This window comes from Helicoverpa zea, chromosome 17 (genome assembly GCF_022581195.2).
Source record: "Helicoverpa zea isolate HzStark_Cry1AcR chromosome 17, ilHelZeax1.1, whole genome shotgun sequence".
NCBI lineage: Eukaryota > Metazoa > Arthropoda > Insecta > Lepidoptera > Noctuidae > Helicoverpa > Helicoverpa zea.
The window spans coordinates 9732719-9753628 of record NC_061468.1 but is presented as its reverse complement, the minus strand read 5'-3'; the positions used below and the strand labels follow the sequence as shown (position 1 = coordinate 9753628).

At 36.6% G+C, this 20910-nt stretch overlaps 3 protein-coding genes across 3 annotated transcripts in view; 1 reads left to right on the top strand and 2 right to left on the bottom strand.

Annotated features, from left to right (window-relative positions):
* Positions 1 to 9833, top strand: part of LOC124638112 (hemicentin-2-like) — a 289572-nt gene extending 279739 nt beyond the window's left edge. The window contains exons 6-8 of the mRNA XM_047174965.1: positions 2579 to 2713; positions 6295 to 6511; positions 6893 to 9833. Coding sequence (XP_047030921.1) covers positions 2579 to 2713; positions 6295 to 6511; positions 6893 to 7008 — 468 coding nt within the window. The 3' untranslated portion in view covers positions 7009 to 9833. The remainder of the gene's footprint in view (positions 1 to 2578; positions 2714 to 6294; positions 6512 to 6892) is intronic.
* Positions 9834 to 16056: 6223 nt separating this feature from the next.
* LOC124638515 lies at positions 16057 to 18843 on the bottom strand. Its single transcript, XM_047175488.1, has 2 exons — positions 18543 to 18843; positions 16057 to 16994 (listed from the first exon to the last, which is right to left on the bottom strand). The coding sequence occupies exons 1-2, from the start codon at positions 18841 to 18843 to the stop codon at positions 16057 to 16059; spliced, it is 1239 nt and encodes a 412-aa protein (XP_047031444.1).
* Positions 18844 to 19069: 226 nt separating this feature from the next.
* On the bottom strand, positions 19070 to 19642 carry LOC124638514. Its single transcript, XM_047175487.1, has one exon. The coding sequence runs from the start codon at positions 19640 to 19642 to the stop codon at positions 19070 to 19072; it is 573 nt and encodes a 190-aa protein (XP_047031443.1).
* Positions 19643 to 20910: the final 1268 nt, after the last annotated feature.

Sequence of the window (20910 nt, the reverse complement as noted above, 5' to 3'; positions counted from 1 at the left end):
TTTAAACTGATGCGGTGTTCCAGAGAAGGTATGCTTCATTCGATAACGGTCAGTTTGAGACATGATATAGCTCAGTTAGCTGGATACTTGGACAATATATCCCGTGTTATAAAATTAATACAGAAAATACAGGAAATTATTATCAAAGCCAACGGCAATCCTAGCTTTTGTCTTTAAAGGAGTTAAGATAGACTTTCAACAAAGAAGTAAAACATTGTATATTTTTCTTTAATTATAATCATCGATGTAAAAAAGAAGTTTACACATAGTTCCATTCAATTTTTTAATTTTCATTCTTGACTCATTCTTGGAAAATTCAAATCCACCATTAACTAAGAGTTCAATTATCAATTTTAAAAGTCCTCTTCACAAAAGTAACTTCAAACCCAGTAGCAATTAATAAAAACTCGAAACCATTATCAAATCAAGCAAAATCATAAAGATTACAGTAACCACTCATCAATTTGCACAAAACGAATTTGAAACCGGTTTCCTCGAAAGCGAAACTCGAAATCGTTTCTGATTCCCCCCAATAAACCGGATTAACTCCCCCGTCTCGTTATACCGAAGAAACAATAAAAATAACAAGATTCGTAACATCAAGACTGTGGATCTTTTAAAACCATGGAGTACAAAATTAATAGCAGAGGTGCCATAACAGGGCTGCGGGATTGTTCAAAAGAGTTACATAAAAGGCCTACAAAGGACCACAATGGATTTTTTGCCAGTAAATGTCTGACGAAGTCTGGGCTAATTGATGATTTTTGCCATGGATAAAAAAAAGGTTCCATAACCAAAAATCGCCTAAGAAAGTAGCGCACCAAAATACGGGGACGAGGAGCGTTACCTACTATTATCATCCTTACCAAAAATCGTTGACATATGTCTCAAACCACCCGAAGCCTCACTCGTACATGATCGTTTTGGTCATGCCCACCGTACGAATTTGACCTAGAAGAAGGCGCCTGACCTACCTGCATTATGGCACCTCCGCTCATCTTTCCTTACTCCGTGTTGAAAAAGGAATGCTCACCGTATGCTGATGGTATCGCTTCGTATTTGCATGTAACGAAAATGATTTTCACAACTTACATGTGGATGGTACTTGGATGTGGGATGGGATGGGAATGGGATGGAATGGTTCTTGTATGATTGCGTTTAGATCTCGTTCTGTTTTACTTGAAATTATTAGGAGGTACCTATATTGTCACCATAATATTTTAGTAACTGATACTATTTTGAATATCTGTAGGATCACTCATATTTACCATCAGTTTCTTTAGATATTCCTCTGGAACGATACGTGGACTATCATAAAGATTTATTTATGCCCTAGACCACAGAAAACGCTACCGTCTTTGTGATTCGTCTCTGCCTTCACTCAATAGGACAATTTATTATACGCAAATTAGGTCGCCGACATGTCGCCGACTTGTCTTGGCGACGTTGCCGAGTTTGATGTGCTTAAAATCAAAAATATGTTCACGTGTCACGAAGTATGATTTTAGGCTGCGTCACACGTCCGATAATCGGTGACCGATTTTTTGTAGGAATAAAATAGAAGACATTGATAGCAATAGTGCAACACGCATATTCTACAACAAGTTAGTCAGAAAATTCCAGTAAGAACGTCCTACAAAAAATCGGTCCGATTATCGGTCGTGCAAAAAGTCTGCAGCTTTAAAAGTCAAACATTTCTGCATTCCACAGTAATTCAAACAAACTTCAGTTTTATTTGCAATTTGCAAACCGTTGTAATACTGGCACCACACGAGGTTATAAAAACGGATCGTAAAATAAGCCGTTTCGAGGAATACAATAGGTGTGCGAACAAAAGTGCTTCGTGTGCGCCTCACTTAATATATGCTAGGTGCTTTACAGACAGACGCTAAGGCCAATAAATCTAAATACACGAATATTTTTCGTCAAAACAACGTTTTTTTTTTGGAGATGCCTACCATTTATTTTTGTTAAGTAGCCATATTTTTGCAGGCTTCTTGGATTTTTCTTTTACTACGCCTTGAATAATTTTTCAAAGACAATCCATTGAAATACTTAAATAAAACAAAAATAACTTTGTGTTTATTCTCAGTCTCTTGAACTGTAAATAAACAGCTTTTATTTCTGATAGCATAATGAAAACTGTGACGTTCTTGATGTTAGATATAAATAGAAAATGTATTTTTAGTATTGTCATTCTACAAAACAACATAGGTAAGGATTCTGTGTCAAAAAATAGAACAAAATTAGCGAGATCTCTTTTATAGAAAATTACTTTTTCGCAGATACTGATTTCTACCAAACATCGACATTCGCAGAAACTGATTACTGCCTATTATTTTTTCCTTGCCACCATTCGCAATCTCACCTTTTACACTCCGGAAAAAAAACTTATATAGAACAATAAAGTAGTTATAGGTACTGTTATGTTTTAAAATCTTTATAATTTAATAAAGGAATGCTATTTACCACCCTCAGTCAAATCGCTAAACTGATTTTATATGAAAACGTTTTAGTATGAATACACTGTTGTTACAAAAAAAACACGATGTTAACCAGCATAAACCCTCAATTCCAGGTGTCAACGCGAACAGGCATCGTGTCCCACTACGTGCGGCTGCAGATAGTGGTGCCAGAAGCCTTCATCCTGGGCTCCGGAGAGCACCACGTCGATCTCGGCAGTGTCATACATCTTATATGCATCGTTGAGAAGGTGACTCCTTACTTTGACACTAATGATGCCTAGGAAATCTCCATGGAATTAATTTAAATTGAATTGAGCTAAAATTACACTTCAGACTCTTTTTTAATAACGCTACTTACTCAACACAATAAGAATTTGGAAAAACTGATTCCAGTTTCCAGTAAAGAGATAATTGTATGTCACTTTAATCAGGATTTGCCCTTAAATTGCAGTTGTTAAATCATAAGCCCATGCTGGCCTAGATTATTTCATGAAAAGTCACTGCAACACCGAAACCGCATTGTCAAGTGCCAGAGCCAGCCGAATCAAAGCTTACAGTGTCAAACCTGCAAATTAAATATTATAGAAGTCACCTCTTTAACACTGAAATTCTCTTTTTAATTTACATAACCACCTCCAAATCTGCAACAGCATACTCTTAACCTACTTAAAAAACAAAAGAGAAAAAAAGGAATAAAAAAATGTTCTCAAATTCCGAGCGCATTATAGAGCAGACTAATTGCATGTTTTACAGGAGAAAAAAAAATAATATTTTCACTTTGGATTTTGTACGTTTTTTCTTTGCCAACATTATTTTTCTTAACGAGGGAAGCTGAGCGTTGTATGTAGGATCGTTCGCTGTAATTAAGAGAGGCGAGGTCGGCTCGCGGTTACGATCTATCGATTTACGCCCCTCTAGATGGGTATTTTCGTTTTAAAGTAGACGTTAAAGGGTAGTTGGTTATCTTGATTTATAATGTTTGGTTTGTGTTTGCTTGTTAGGTGAAATTAATAGGTAAATGGTTACTGTTGTTAGCTGTAACAAATTATTTATGCAATGTGATATATGTATTGGGTCTACGTAGGTATTTATATTATAAAAGTAATGGTCATGGGAGACGGAAAGACAACAAAGTGATCTAATAAGAGGTCCGTTTTTATTTTTAAGTAACTGTAGTCTAAAAATGAACTCTTTATAAGATATCACTGTTGATATACATACGGCAAATACAAGTAAGTCAAATTCGTCTGATAATTATAATTCAAATTGAAAGCAGAACAAATTATTTATTAGTTGATACAACATTTCTAAATACTACAAACTGCCAATCTCACCCCTCACCGCTTTAATAATACCAGCTGTTATCGAAGTTTGAGATTAAACTACCCCCACTTGAGCCACAAGATAGTTCACAGCTCTCAACACAAACAGACAGACACACACTTAGAATCCGGGTCAATATTTTTATAACTGACCCAGATTTATTGAAAGCTAGTGTAAATGGGAACAACTTATTTCAAGATGAAGCGATATCCGTGTCGATTCATTTGCGGTTCTAATGGCTCTCTATATTTGACTCAATTTAAACTATTACAAAAGGACTGTGAAATTAAGTCTTTTCCCATTTACTGTATTGTGAAATTACACCAAAATTGTTCGAGAACAAAGAATGTATATGCGTCGGCGCGAGTCCACTAACATGTATTGATGCACAGAAGTTACAATTCGCGGACTTCTCTAAATTCTAAAATATAAGCTCACATTTTTTTTACTATTTCATAGAGTAAGTAGAAAACAAATATTATATTTTTCTCGGTTACGGAAAGTTACGAAAACCGCGAACGGAATCGTGAGTAAATTTAATATTGGTAATAGTGAAAAGCGGGCTAATGATTATCCTAAACCTATCTGCCAGGCCACTAGATATTAAGTCCATAAGCATCATAGATGTAATTTAGCTACTGCGAGCGATCCAATGCATATCCGATACATTAGTAACACACTAGTTGGAATGTTAAGCGCTTAATTGATAATTCCCCACATCTAAGCTCTCTGATTAATGTTTGGTCTATAATTGTGCCCTGACCTTTAACCAAAGTACAAATGGTATAAACTGCTCAATTGAATTATGACCCGTTTGTGAATACGTCAAACAAGAAACTTCTATTTGCTTACTACACTTCTAACCTTTTAAATATTAAGGAAACTACATATGTTTTTGTGGGTTGTAAACACATATAGGTATTGCAATTTTAAACTTTCTCATTACGACAGTAAATAATATTTTTAGATAATAACAGTTATAATCATATTTTCAAAAATGTAACTCATCGTCTTAAAATGCATCCCAAGCTGTGCTGAACGGTCAGTCGACGCCAGCACTTTCTGACCAGCAAACCAAACAGCTTGAATTTTCATTACAAAACCAGCAAACTATAGTTACGCCAACATTGCTGTTATGTTCAAGTTCTATGTACGCGATGTAAATAAAGCCAGCCTTCAGGCTTCCCCAGAAATTGCATATCAAATATCCGAATAACTCTTTGACCGGTCGGAATATTCAAGTCGAGACTCATCAAACTGGCTATGTACTGGACATGTTTACTGCTCGACTATCGAAATAAGCGATTTAGCGATTTTAGATTTTTTGTAGAACATTCTAATTTTGCAGTTTTGTATTAAAAAAAATGGGGTCATTGTGTAGACTTAGTATGGCCTAGCTTCCGCTATCGGTTTCACCAGTATCTCGTAGGAATATAAATTATTAAATTAGTCAAATTGTTCCTGAGATAAGTGCCTTCAAATAAAGAAACAAACTATTTAGCTTTTTAATATCAGCAAGATACCTATCAGGTGGACTGTGGAATTGTATATCATATCATATCATTTATTGCATTCCATAATGTACATTTGGTTGTTGTAGGTACATAAGAATCTCCGAAGGAACATGATGGGTTTTAGTCAGCAAAAGTCTGATACTTCCTTCTTCTGAACCCATATTGGGAAGTGATATTTGTTATTTACCACATTATACGAAAAAAATACTGAAGAGGGTAAATAAATATAATTGACAAATAATGCGTAAATAAATTACCTAGGTACTAAGTACCTAAAGATTCATAAAATTATTTACCTCAACGAATTCCCACTGAACGTTGTCGCCCTTTCAAATTATCATTTGACGAGACAAAAACAAAACACATCGTGTAATACATGAAGGGTTCATTCAATATACGTCAGTTATTTACATGTGTTGTGAAAGTTTACAGCCAACTGGGGTTTTACGACATCTTGTGGCACCTTCTCGTAAAGTCGGTTTATTTTACATGTGGAGTTTGGACTGTGTTATAGCGTTTTCGATTTTGGTGGCATGAATTGAATTGTTGTGTCTTGTGTTAAAGCTTGATGAGGTCGTAAAGGATGTGTTGGAGAATTAGAATCGGTTGTCTTATTTTTTGGTAATGATATAAAGGAAATGCGTCCTACACTGCAAGGACAGTTTCCTTATTTTCAGCATTGACCTATAATGTTTTGAGTTCTTTACCAAAATTAGAACTGCATTAACTGGCTACTTACCTACTTCTCTGTTTGTCATAGCCATTTCGATTCCGTTGATTGTGTAGGTATTATCCTCAAAATATTCTAATGCGCGATTCCGACTCTAAATTAATAGTGTATCTAGTAGGCTTTTAACTAAAGATAAACAATCTTCATAAGAAAATACTACTTTATATGACTTGACTCTTTTATGTGCCTATTCAAATAGGATCCTATAGCCACAATTATCAGCTTTATTTTCAATTAACATCTTATTCCTTCTGCCTTCCAGAGCCCAACACCACCCCAATACGTGTTCTGGTACCACAACGACCGCATGATCAACTACGATGCTACCCGCGGTGGCATCACAGTGGAAACAGAACCGGGTGCGCGCACGCAGTCGCGGCTGACCGTGCGCGGCGCCACGCTCAAGGACTCCGGGAACTATACGTGCAGCGCGAGTAATACGGAGCCCGCTTCCATACATGTCTTCGTTTCTGAAGGCAGTGAGTATTGTTTGGAGTAAATTTTGATTATATTGGAAGGGAACAGGGATCTTCTCCTTATGGAGTGAGCTGCGGGGCCACCTAACAAGCCTAGTGCCAGTTTTGTCAAATTCACCTGACAGCTTCTTAAGGAATTGTAATGCCGTATTGAGGTCACCCGTCATCCCGTGCACGAGATCTTAGCACCGCCAAGTCCCAAACTTTGAACTGTTTTGTTAATGTTTCTAAAACTCACGAAGCAATTTTAGCCCGACCCAGAAATCCAGAATGTTTTGCTTCCCTGCTATTTGCAAACTTAACACACGACAAAACAGGTCGTAATACCGCTGTCCTTAACCATGAACTATCCGACATTTTGTAAAATCAACTACCATTTTCCAGGTAACAAAATGGCGGCGATCTTACGACGCAACACGAGCGCTATCCACGGCATCACCACCAGCGGCACGTGTCTGCTGCTCCTGACGTCAGTGCTCATGCACTTCGGTCTCCGATGACGTTAGTGCGGGATGCGAGCGAAGCAGCACTGTATGAGAGAGTAGGTAGCAACGGGTATAGGTAGCACTGTTGCTAAGAGTGACGGGTTCTTTTTTTAAAATTGGTTTACTTAATTCTTTTTTTTCGCAAAGATTGTTATTAGAGGTTTTATTCCGGTAAAGTGATAAATATTATTATTATGGAGTCTTTCGCATTTTGAGATATTGCAATAAAGAATTCGAATACACACCAAATTACACGAAATAGACACATTTATTACAATAATAATTACTTAAATCGTTTTATGCACGTGTCTGCAGCTCCTGACATGAGTGATCATGCACTTCGGTCTCCGATGACATTAGTGCGGGGCCGAACGAAGCAGCACTGTATGAGAGTGTAGGCACTGGTAGTTGAGTAACGGGTTCTATTTTTTAAATTATTTTTTCTTCTTTTTTTAAACCCAGCGCAAAATGATGGGTGTTTTAAGTTTGACTGCTATGTGTGTCTATCTGTGGCACCGTGGCTACAATACAAAGCCATATATGGAGGCCGAACTATATGGTTTTCTTCCAGGATTTTTCATTTTATTATACTGATGAAAAGAAGATGGACCTGTTCGGATGAGGTTTTTTACTGCCGAATGATGTGTATTCTTGTTATTGTCTTGTTCAAGAAAAAAGTTGAAATAGTGATATAACTCTATGTTTACTATTTGTAATATTGGAACTTGTTATATTTTCACATTTGTAATATTGGAATGTATTTTTCTCGGACTTTGATGAATAATGGATTTGAATGGCACTTATTTGAATAGTTCTGAGTGGTCACTTTAAAATAATGCTTAGACATGCCAAGCAATGTCACACATTTTAATGATTTGTATGAATTCCCAAAACTCAATTACATTCTCAATTTACTTTACATATTGCAACCCAAAATATATTCACAAACTATATATTATAAAATATATTATGAGTGTATTGAAAATCAATAGTCACAGGACCTCATACAGTGCTAACTTAGAAAATTAATTACTAAAAAATAAATTAATAAACCAATCATTGAATTGTAAAATAAGTTGATTGTAACTTAGTTAACGTAAAACAAATATATGACGTAACTTAGTTACTTATTTAGATTAATTTAGAATGTATTTATTATATAGGCACAATATTGTACAGTTAAACAATTCTTAGTATTATGAACTTGCTGGATTTTGATGTTAAACGTTAAGTTTTTTGGTACTAGATATTGAAACAGTAGGTATTATGATGTTTTAAAACTATACTTGTTACGTAAAGATTTGGAGTTATTTGTCCAAAATTGAGCCATCTCTTACTAACAATAGTTTCAAAACGTCATAATAAGGCTACGGCTTAATCAGGCAGTTTAGCAAGTCTGAATTTTTCAATAAGGGTACGAGCACATTAATGAACTAAATATGCAGTGAAAAAAGCGTCATCTCATAAGTGTGCAACAACCCTAATAGATACCTACTCACTAAAATAAATATTATACAAAGAAGAAAATGGAAACCAAACCTTAAAATTCAAGTAATTATAAACTTAATTATAAATTGTTGTTCTCAAAACTTAAGCCACGAAAATATAAAAGTGTTAAACAAAATTAATTGTAAACATTCTGTCATTAAAAATAATGCTCAAAAATTATATTAATCATCTGATACTTGTATGTACATAGTAAGTAATGGTTCGATTCATTAAATTGTAAATAAATAAAGCCTGTGTAATGGCATTATATTATATTGGCCATTTCAAGATGGCCGCCGGCGCCTATGTTGATTGCGAAAACCAAACTCTTACTGAGGTCACTTATTGGTAAGAAATAAAATTATAAATAAATTCTAGCAGTCAAATGTTAAAAAAAATAGGATTCATGCTCTGCAGTCAACAAGACAGTGAAACAAGCACAGTTGTTAAATAAATTAATGAAAATAATTTTTGAGTGCATGGATTTTTTTTTCATTGAAATAAGTGAATGTTGTCATCATCATACCAAAAAGCAATGTTTCTTTTGCGGAATTTACTCAGTACTGCATTTTTTTTTTTCTTTGGATACCTACTTATTAATGTTTCACCCTTGAACACGATAGATTTCATAATGAGGTCAATTAAATTATACGTATGTGTAAAAACCTGAAATTTTTATAAAAATTATAATAATACCCTGTGCCAGATAAGTTACATTTAAAGTAATATTCGTCACTTATTTTGAACTCACTCTTATCTCAGAATTTGTATAGACAGAATTATTTCAAATTATTATCCTGGTCTTACTGTAATCATTGATATTTGTATTAAAATTAAATTCTCAGGAATTAAAATTAAGATATTTCTAATGTTAAGCTGTTTGTTGTAAAATCTATTTTGATATTTAGACATTTGATAATAATAAACATGGGAAACTTTTTAAAACTATGCCAGAACATAAGGTACATAAAATCAATCTGGACTGTTTAAAACTCAAGTTATTTTCGCACAAACTTCGTTATGAAATAAATCAAATGTCTAATTACCAATATAAAAATATAATTTACCGTTAGAATCGCCATTACCATTATTCTATGGTAAGACCATAGACTAGTATAGCCATGTAAAATACCACAAGTATACTTGAAATAAGGTTTGAACGTTTCATTCTAAAAGATTATTCTCTTGTACATAAAACATGACATTATCATAAAAAATAGAAATAATAAAATTAGTCGAATAGTCTTACTATTAGTTAATTTGTAAATATATTCATCAGTGTTATTAACAATCATTTAATGTAAATAATATTTCGGTGATCATGTATGCAATAAATAATAAATTTCCTTGGATTATGAGTTTTATGACCCACCATATAGGCCGGAATAAACGCATATTCTTTGGGTAAGTTAGGAAGGTATGCGTAAAGCTTGAAATAGATTATCGGATGCAAACTACCGACAATTTGCACGAATTTCAGTTAGGTACATCGCTAGCTTATGATAATAAATGATTTCGTAAACATTAGTCAACTTTCGATACACACAACTACAACATTGTATGTACGTACCTAACCCTATTGGTGAGGCGTGTGAATAGACTCACCCCGAAAAATAATGAAGAAGAAAGAATGCGGGGATTTAAAAAATTTAAAATAGAAAGCGGGGAATCAATGTGTGTGTGGTGGTGAACACAAGTTGTATATTAATTAAATCACTACTGATGAGATTCCGTGAGACACCAATACTCACTACAACTATTTGCAGCAATAAAGCCCATGTATCTTGTGAATACATTGGCCCCACTCATAACCAGGGAGATGGCCGGCGAAATCTTGGTTCATCCGCCGGTGGACTGGTTAAAACTCATGAGATAAACACTGCACTATAACTTCACAATGCCTCACAGCAGCAGGTCCACTTATTACACGAGAATCTTCAGAATTTCAACATATAGGGGAGTTCATAAAGTGAACTTAAGGAAATACATAGCGGATTACATAGAGTGTACATAAGGAAATACATAGGGGATTACATAGTGTACATAAGGAAATACACAGCAGATTACATAGAGTGTACATAAGGAAATACATAAGGCAGTTCATAAAGTGTACATAAGGAAATACATAGCGGATTACATAGAGTGTACATAAGGAAATACATAGGGGATTACATAGAGTGTACATAAGGAAATACATAACGGATTACATAGATACATAAGGAAATACATAGGGGTTTACATAGAGTGTACATAAGGAAATACATAGGGGTTTACATAGAGTGTACATAAGGAAATACATAGGGGATTACATAGAGTGTACATAAGGAAATACATAACGGATTACATAGAGTGTACATAAGGAAATACATAACGGATTACATAGAGTGTACATTAGGAAATACATAGGGGTTTACATGAAGTGTACATAAGGAAATACATAGGGGATTACATAGAGTGTACATAAGGAAATACATAGCGGATTACATAGAGTGTACATAAGGAAATACATAGGGGATTACATAGAGTGTACATAAGGAAATACATAGGGGATTACATAGAGTGAACATAAGGAAATACATAGGGCAGTTCATAAAGTGTACATAAGGAAATACATAGCGGATTACATAGTGTACATAAGGAAATACATAGGGCAGTTCATACAGTGTACATAAGGGAATACATAGGGGATTACATAGAGTGTACATAAGGAAATATATAAGGGAATACATAGAGTGTACATAAGGAAATACATAGCGGATTACATAGTGTACATAAGGAAATACATAGGAGATTACATAGAGTGGACATAAGGAAGTACATAGGGGATTACATAGAGTGTACATAAGGAAATACATAGGGGATTACATAGAGTGTACATAAGGAAATACATAGGGCAGTTCATACAGTGTACATAGGGAAATACATAGGGGATTACATAGTGTATATAAGGAAATACATAGGGCAGTTCATACAGTGTACATAAGGAAATACATAGGGGATTACATAGAGTGTACATAAGGAAGTACATAGAGGATTACATAGAGTGTACATAAGGAAATACATAGGGGATTACATAGAGTGTACATAAGGAAATACATAGGGGATTACATAGAGTGTATATAAGGAAATACATAGGGCAGTTCATACAGTGTACATAAGGAAATACATAGGGGATTACATAGAGTGTACATAAGGAAGTACATAGAGGATTACATAGAGTGACATAAGGAAATACATAGGGGATTACATAGAGTGTACATAAGGAATTACAAAGGGGATTACATAGTGTACATAAGGAAATACACAGGGCAGTTCATAAAGTGTACATAAGGAAATACATAGGGGATTACATAGAGTGTACATAAGGAAATACACAGGGGATTACATAGAGTGTACATAAGGAAATACATAGGGTAGTTCATAAAGTCTACATAAGGAAATACATAGGGGATGACATAGAGTGCACATAAGGAAGTACATAGGGGATTACATAGAGTGTACATAAGGAAGTACATAGGGGATAACATAGAGTGTACATAAGGAAATACATAGGGGATTACATAGAGTGTACATAAGGAAATACATAGGGGATTACATAGAGTGTACATAAGGAAATACATAGGGAATTACATAGAGTGTACATAAGGAAATACATAGGGGATTACATAGAGTGTACATAAGGAAATACACAGGGGATAACATAGAGTGTACATAAGGAATTACATAGGGCAGTTCATAAAGTCTACATAAGGAAATACATAGGGGATGACATAGAGTGCACATAAGGAAGTACATAGGGGATTACATAGAGTGTACATAAGGAAGTACATAGGGGATTACATAGAGTGTACATAAGGAAATACATAGGGGATTACATAGAGTGTACATAAGGAAATACATAGGGGATTACATAGAGTGTACATAAGGAAATACATAGGGGATTACATAGAGTGTACATAAAGAAGTACATAGGGGATTACATAGAGTGTACATAAGGAAATACATAGAGTGTACATAAGGAATTACAAAGGGGATTACATAGAGTGTACATAAGGAAATACATAGGGGAATACATAGAGTGTACATAAGGAAATACATAGGGGATTACATAGAGTGTACATAAGGAACTACACAGGGCAGTTCATAAGCTGTACATAAGGAAACACATAGGGGAGTTCATAAAGTGTACATAAGGAAATACACAGGGGATTACATAGAGTGTACATAAGGAAATACATAGGGGATTACATAGAGTGTACATAAGGAACTACACAGGGCAGTTCATAAGCTGTACATAAGGAAACACATAGGGGAGTTCATAAAGTGTACATAAGGAAATACACAGGGGATTACATAGAGTGTACATAAGGAAATACATAGGGATTACATAGAGTGTACATAAGGAAACACATAGGGAATTACATAGAGTGTACATAAGGAAATACATAGGGGATTACATAGAGTGTACATAAGGAAATACATAGGGGATTACATAGAGTGTACATAAGGAATTACAAAGGGGATTACATAGTGTACATAAGGAAATACACAGGGCAGTTCATAAAGTGTACATAAGGAAATACATAGGGGATTACATAGAGTGTACATAAGGAAATACACAGGGGATTACATAGAGTGTACATAAGGAAATACATAGGGCAGTTCATAAAGTCTACATAAGGAAATACATAGGGGATGACATAGAGTGCACATAAGGAAGTACATAGGGGATTACATAGAGTGTACATAAGGAAGTACATAGGGGATTACATAGAGTGTACATAAGGAAATACATAGGGGATTACATAGAGTGTACATAAGGAAATACATAGGGGATTACATAGAGTGTACATAAGGAAATACATAGGGAATTACATAGAGTGTACATAAGGAAATACATAGGGGATTACATAGAGTGTACATAAGGAAATACACAGGGGATTACATAGAGTGTACATAAGGAAATACATAGGGCAGTTCATAAAGTCTACATAAGGAAATACATAGGGGATGACATAGAGTGCACATAAGGAAGTACATAGGGGATTACATAGAGTGTACATAAGGAAGTACATAGGGGATTACATAGAGTGTACATAAGGAAATACATAGGGGATTACATAGAGTGTACATAAGGAACTACACAGGGCAGTTCATAAGCTGTACATAAGGAAACACATAGGGGAGTTCATAAAGTGTACATAAGGAAATACACAGGGGATTACATAGAGTGTACATAAGGAAATACATAGGGATTACATAGAGTGTACATAAGGAAATACATAGGGAATTACATAGAGTGTACATAAGGAAATACATAGGGGATTACATAGAGTGTACATAAGGAAATAGATAGGGCAGTTCATACAGTCTACATAAGGAAATACATAGGGGATGACATAGAGTGCACATAAGGAAGTACATAGGGGATTACATAGAGTGTACATAAGGAAGTACATAGGGGATTACATAGAGTGTACATAAGGAAATACATAGGGGATTACATAGAGTGTACATAAGGAAATACATAGGGGATTACATAGAGTGTACATAAGGAAATACATAGGGCAGTTCATACAGTGTACATAAGGAAATACATAGGGGATTACATAGAGTGTATATAAGGAAATACATAGGGCAGTTCATACAGTGTACATAAGGAAATACATAGGGGATTACATAGAGTGTACATAAGGAAGTACATAGAGGATTACATAGAGTGTACATAAGGAAATACATAGGGGATTACACAGAGTGTACATAAGGAAATACATAGGGGATTACATAGAGTGTACATAAGGAAGTACATAGGGGATTACATAGAGTGTACATAAGGAAATATATAAGGGAATACATAGAGTGTACATAAGGAAATACATAGGGGATTACATAGAGTGTACATAAGGAAATACATAGGAGATTACATAGAGTGGACATAAGGAAGTACATAGGGGATTACATAGAGTGTACATAAGGAAATACATAGGGGATTACATAGTGTGCATAAGGAAATACACAGGGCAGTTCATAAAGTGTACATAAGGAAATACATAGGGGATTACATAGAGTGTACATAAGGAAATACACAGGGGATTACATAGAGTGTACATAAGGAAATACATAGGGCGGTTCATAAAGTCTACATAAGGAAATACATAGGGGATGACATAGAGTGCACATAAGGAAGTACATAGGGGATTACATAGAGTGTACATAAGGAAGTACATAGGGGATTACATGGAGTGTACATAAGGAAATGCATAGGGGATTACATAGAGTGTACATAAGGAAATACATAGGGGATTACATAGAGTGTACATAAGGAAATACATAGGGGATTACATAGAGTGTACATAAAGAAGTACATAGGGGATTACATAGAGTGTACATAAGGAAAAACATAGGGGATTACATAGAGTGTACATAAAGAAGTACATAGGGGATTACATAGAGTGTACATAAGGAAATACATAGGGGTTTACATAGAGTGTACATAAGGAAATACATAGGGGATTACATAGAGTGTACATAAGGAAATACATAACGGATTACATAGAGTGTACATAAGGAAATACATAACGGATTACATAGAGTGTACATTAGGAAATACATAGGGGTTTACATAAAGTGTACATAAGGAAATACATAGGGGATTACATAGAGTGTACATAAGGAAATACATAGCGGATTACATAGAGTGTACATAAGGAAATACATAGGGGATTACATAGAGTGTACATAAGGAAATACATAGAGTGTACATAAAGAAGTACATAGGGGATTACATAGAGTGTACATAAGGAAGTACATAGGGGATTACATAGAGTGTACATAAGGAAATACATAGGGGATTACATAGAGTGTACAAAAGGAAATACATAGGGTGGTGTGACTTGAACGGCGCTTCGTTGACCGTAAGCCCTAGACCATTAGGGTTTTTTAGATCTATCCAGGTTGTAAGGCTGGACGAGATTTTCTGTGAGAGGTTTATGGAAAGCTGCACACAGGACCGATGGGAAATAGGAATCAGTAGGTACTTACAAAGTTCCGCCGGTTGCTGCAACTTGATCCACTCACGCTACTGCACAGATCACTTGTACACATATAATTTATAGTATGATGGGCGCCCAGTAACTCCCTGCAGGGGTTGTCGACTAGTTTAAGAAGTTTATGGAAGTTTACATATAGTTTTTGATTTTAATTTGCGGCGCGTTATGGCGGCCGGCGTCGTAATTTTGGCACACGCGCGAAAGTTTTTTGCATTGACGGTGGCGCCACGTCTCGCTTGGTGAGTGGCAGTTTTTGGAACTAGGAGAGGGAAATGAAAGGAATAAGGAATGCATGCAAGCTCAAACATTCCCCCCCACTTGAAATCAGTCCAGGGATTTCACAAAATAAGAGTCGAAAAGACTAAAAGATGTGTGTTATGTGTGCTTGAGTTCAAATCGTGCTGAATTACCTAGTAAGTTACGTGATTACGATTCTAAGTTTATAATTTTAAGTTAAAAGTAGGTTGATTTTAAGCTACATTAACAATAATTATGGTAAAAAAAAATACAATGGAAAGGTTAAAGTTTAGTTAGAAGTAGGCAAAGGGCAAATCTTGACTACAGGCCGTCGAAGTAGTCCTTTGGCCGTACGTAGCGTGACGACACGCACTACACCATCAGAGCCTGGATGAAGCTCGACAACACGACCGAAACGCCACTCCAACGGGGGAAGATTTTGTTCCACAATTGTAACTATATCACCCACTTGCACATTGACTTGGTCTTTGAACCATTTGCATCTCTGCTGCAGTGTATGAAGGTAATCTCTTTGCCAAATTTTCCAAAAACTCTGTGTCATTTTCTGCAACAATTGCCATCGCTCTTTAGGCGGTAAATACGTATCCGTAAGCGGGATCTCCGGAAATGATACCAAAGGACCACCAGTGATGAAATGACCCGGTGTCAAGACATCTACCTCAGTGGGATCGCTAGACAAAGCGCATACCGGTCGAGAGTTGAGGACGGCTTCTACTTTATTCAGCACAGTCAACATCTCTTCGAACGTCAGCACTTGTAAGCCAACAACTCGTTTAAGGTGGTACTTCATCGACTTAACACCACTTTCAAAAATACCGCCAAAGTGGCTAGCAGTTGGTGGATTATGTTGCCACACGATATTACGCTTTGTACACTCAGTATTAAGTTCTGACTCCTGAGTGGAAAGAAACTGGTGGACCTCGCTTAAGTAGCGCTTGGCCCCGACAAAATTTGTACCACAATCAGAGATAATAAGTTGACAAAGACCACGGCGTGATACGAATCTGTCCAAAGCTGCGATAAATGCACTTGTCGACAAGTCTGTAACTAGCTCAAGATGGATCGCTTTTACTGCGAGGCATACCATCACACAGACGTACACCTTGTAAACAGGCGCCTTACGCCTTTTACTCTCTTTCACGATGAAGGGTCCTGCGAAATCTATCCCTATCTTTGAAAAACATCGTGAAGGTTGTACTCGGGGTGCTGGTAGATTTCCCATTATAGGTGAAACTGATGTGGGATTTACTTTGAAGCACGTTACACACTTGGAAAGTCGAGATCGTATTAAATTGCGAATACCCAAAATCCAGAATCTACGACTTATAATAGACTGCAACATTCTAGGTCCACAATGAAGGTGAAGTTTATGAAAATAGTCAACTATAAGTGCAGACAGTCGTGAATTCTTTGGTAACAACAAAGGGTAAATTGCAGAGAGTGGAAGTTTTGAATTTGCTAATCGCCCCCCCACTCGCAAGAGTCCTCGGTGATCGAGAAAAGGATTAAGTTTTTGAATAGGACGTGAACAAGTCCTTTCACATTTTACTGACTCTATCTCATTAGCAAAGCATTCCGTCTGCTCGTGTTGAACAAGCAGGGATAATGAATTTTCTAATTCGTCCACAGTCAAAGTTTTACAATTGAAAGTAAGTTTTCTTAAGACTTTACTAAATCGCAACAACCAAGCTAATGCTCTTTGGACACGTGAAAATGAAGAATAATGACTTAATAATTTTTTAATCGGATCCTCATATAAAGGCACTAAGTCCGCGGAATGAGTTATCACAGGCAAGCTCTTTACCTCAGGCACACCTCCAGGTGGCACGTATACGTCCTGTGAAACTGGCCATTCTGCCGTCCCTAGAGAAAGCCAAGATGGACCTGACCACCAGGTATCAGAAGCGATCAGCTGTGAACATGATAACCCACGACTGCTATGATCAGCCGGATTATCGGAGGTCGATACGTGATACCAATTTTGAATCTGTACGAGATCGGTAATTTTAACTACACGATGTGAAACAAAGGTTTTTAGTTTATAAGGTTCAGTATTAAGCCAAGATAAAACTGTACTACTGTCAGTGAAGGCGATCACTCGAGAGAGCTTCAGATGTGGATTTAACAAGTCAGCCATATGTTTCAAGACCCGAGCAAGAAGTACTGCACCAAGAAGTTCGAGGCGATTAATCGTAACTGGTTTTATGGGAGCTACTCTCGACTTCGCGATTAATAATTTAACTGAAATTTTACCTCTACAGACAGATCTTAAATAAATACAACAACCGTAACCTTTGGATGAACCATCACAAAAACCAACGAGCTGGCATTCTACTACGTCTGTGGGCAGAATATGACGAGGAATTTGTACTTGTTTGAGGTAACTGAGCTCAGAGACAAACTCAGTCCATTGATGAGCAATACTGTCTGGCACAGGATCGTCCCAATTTAATTGAAGTTTCCACAAGGCTTGAAGAATCAATTTAGCTTTAAGCACCATGGGAGTTAACCAACCCAATGGGTCATAAATGCGAGCAACATTAGAGAGAATGGAACGCTTTGTAAACTTTGTAGTGAATTCAGATTGAGAATAAGTAAAAAGATCTAGATTCGGGTCCCATTGCAGACCTAATATTTTTAAAGTTTGTATGTTTTGATCGTCACAAAATGATTTTGGAACTTGACAATGTTCAGAAGGAAGTTGTGCAAGGAACTCAGGTGAGTTACTACTCCATTTACGTAGTTCGAATTTACCACAATTCAGCAAATTAATAATTCCGTCTTTTAGATTTAAGGCAGCTTCAACTGAAGGAGCGCCAGCGGTGACGTCATCCATGAACGTGTCATGACGCAGAATGGAAGCAGCTTCAGGCCATGATGCACCGTGATCGTTTGCTAGCTGGTGTAGCGTACGGATGGCTAAAAATGGTGAACTGCTCACGCCGTAGGTCACAGTCTTAAGTTCATATTCACGGACTTCTTCACAAGTTGAGCTACGCCACAGGATATGTTGATACTTGCGGTCCTCAGGACGAAGTTCAATATTTCTATACATTTTGGAAACGTCGGCTGTGAAGACTACTTTGTGTAAACGAAATTTTGTAATAATATCAACGATATCGTTTTGAAGTTTCGGACCTGTGTAGACAATATCGTTAAGAGACATGCCGCTAGATGTCTTCGCGCTGGCGTCAAAAACTACACGCAGTCTCGTTGACGTGCTGTCAGGTCTGATGACACAGTGATGCGGAATCAAATATCTAAAATCTGTATCAGAAGGTTCAACTTGATGCATGTGATGTAAGTCTTGATTGATACTCTTGCATGAATTCTCCATAATCGTGTTTCAGGTCTTCGTGATGAAGGAACCGTTTCTCCAAATTATGAAGTCTGGATAAGGCCGTGCGATGAGAGTCTCCTAACTGCTCATGTTCTTCCTTTAGTAGCATAGGTACTACATATCTTCCATCTTCGTTGCGTCGAACAAGGTCTGTGTAAATGTGTTCACATTTTTCATTTTCCGGGTTGACAATCGTTTGCTTAGGCGGCTCTTCTACCTCCCAGAATCGCTTGACCACATTGTCTAAGGCAGCTGTGGAAGCCAAAAGTGTAGACGTTTCAGCTGGAGGCGAACACTCAGCGTCGAGCCTGCCCGTGATAACCCAGCCGAATACACTATGTAGGGCTACCGGTAGACCCGGGCCTACTTCAAGTCGTTGACCATTATAAATGCTATGGAAAATATCTGCGCCTAACAAAAGATCAATGTCACCGGGTTTATCAAAGTCACTGTCAGCTAGAACCAAGTGCTTGAGGTTAGCTTTGACAAAAGAAGGTATTTCTACTGAAGGCATTTTATGGGTGAGAGCTTCCATGACAATAGCTCGTACCGTAAAAGTTGGTTGATCTGAGTGTAATGGTTGAATCGTAAATGATGTTTCACCTTTGACTTCAAGCACTGGATTCTGTCCTATTCCAACAACAGAATAATCACAACTACGTAAGGGTAAACCTAATCGAAGTGCGCAGGCAGTTGTTAAGAAACAACTCTGTGCACCGCTATCAATAAGTGCTCGAAGATGTGTAACACCACAAGGACCATACGCCCTAACCACACATGTTCCTAATAACACTAATGAGCGATGTTGCTGCAAGTTGCAACTTGTATTCATAGAATTAAGAGTAACTACTGGGTCAGCAGAAGAAGCTGGAACCGCTGGAGTAGCACAAGAAGTCACAGGACACGCTGACGTGGGGCCCTGGTCGCGATGAAGTAGCGTGTGATGACGCGCGTTGCATTTGGTACAGCAAGCTTTGGACAGACACATATCAGCCGCATGATTGGGCTTTAAGCAATTGAAACATAAGCGCTTTGATTTGGCTAAAGATTCACGTTCCTTTACATTTTTTGAATTAAACACCGGACACTTATAAATAGTGTGGTGAAAATATCCACAGCATACACACCCAAATTTTTTATCAGACACTGAGTATGCATGAACATCAGGATTATTTAAATTATTATTTTGCATGAAATTGTTGTCAATAGAATGCGACCCTGTATTAGAGTTCGAACCTGTATTCAAATTACATTGATTTAAAATTGACTCAAGATTCACATTTGATGTATTATTAAAGTTAGAACTCGCGCCTGAGTGCGGCCCTGCATCTGAGTACGGCCCTGTGCACTCATCGAACGACATCGATGCCGCGTTATCGTAACAATGCGCGGGAAATGATCCTAACTTTGACTTCGTAAAATTATTGTTATTTCTACGTGCCATCGGTGGCAAACTATTGCTCGAATTACATTTAAAAGGCTCACTAGCTTCTAATATTTTTAGATAACTTTGTAGGAATGTTAATAATTCGATAAAAGTAGGTATCTGACTTTTGTTTTGACTTTCGAATCGCTTTCGTGTATCAGAGTCTAAAATGCGAGAAGATAAATAAAACAAAATAAATTCACCAAGGTTTTCGATTTTAATGGATTTTAAAGCGTTTACGGATTCCTGTAATAAACTAGTGATTTTACGTAAATCGTTAAGATTACTAGATTTTAATGTAGGATGACTACAGATTTTTTCCAAATAATTTACTGCTAAGATTCGCTTATTTTGAT

Bases quoted from the DNA above. Each gene is read 5' to 3' on its own strand.
- LOC124638515 (XM_047175488.1), bottom strand. From the start codon at position 18,843: ATGTATAGAAATATTGAACTTCGTCCTGAGGACCGCAAGTATCAACAT. The intron at 16,995-18,542 runs GTAAATTCGAAC...GAAATCTACCAG, and splicing joins TATTAATTTGCTGAATTGTG to CACCCCGAGTACAACCTTCA.
- LOC124638514 (XM_047175487.1), bottom strand. From the start codon at position 19,642: ATGCCTTCAGTAGAAATACCTTCTTTTGTCAAAGCTAACCTCAAGCAC.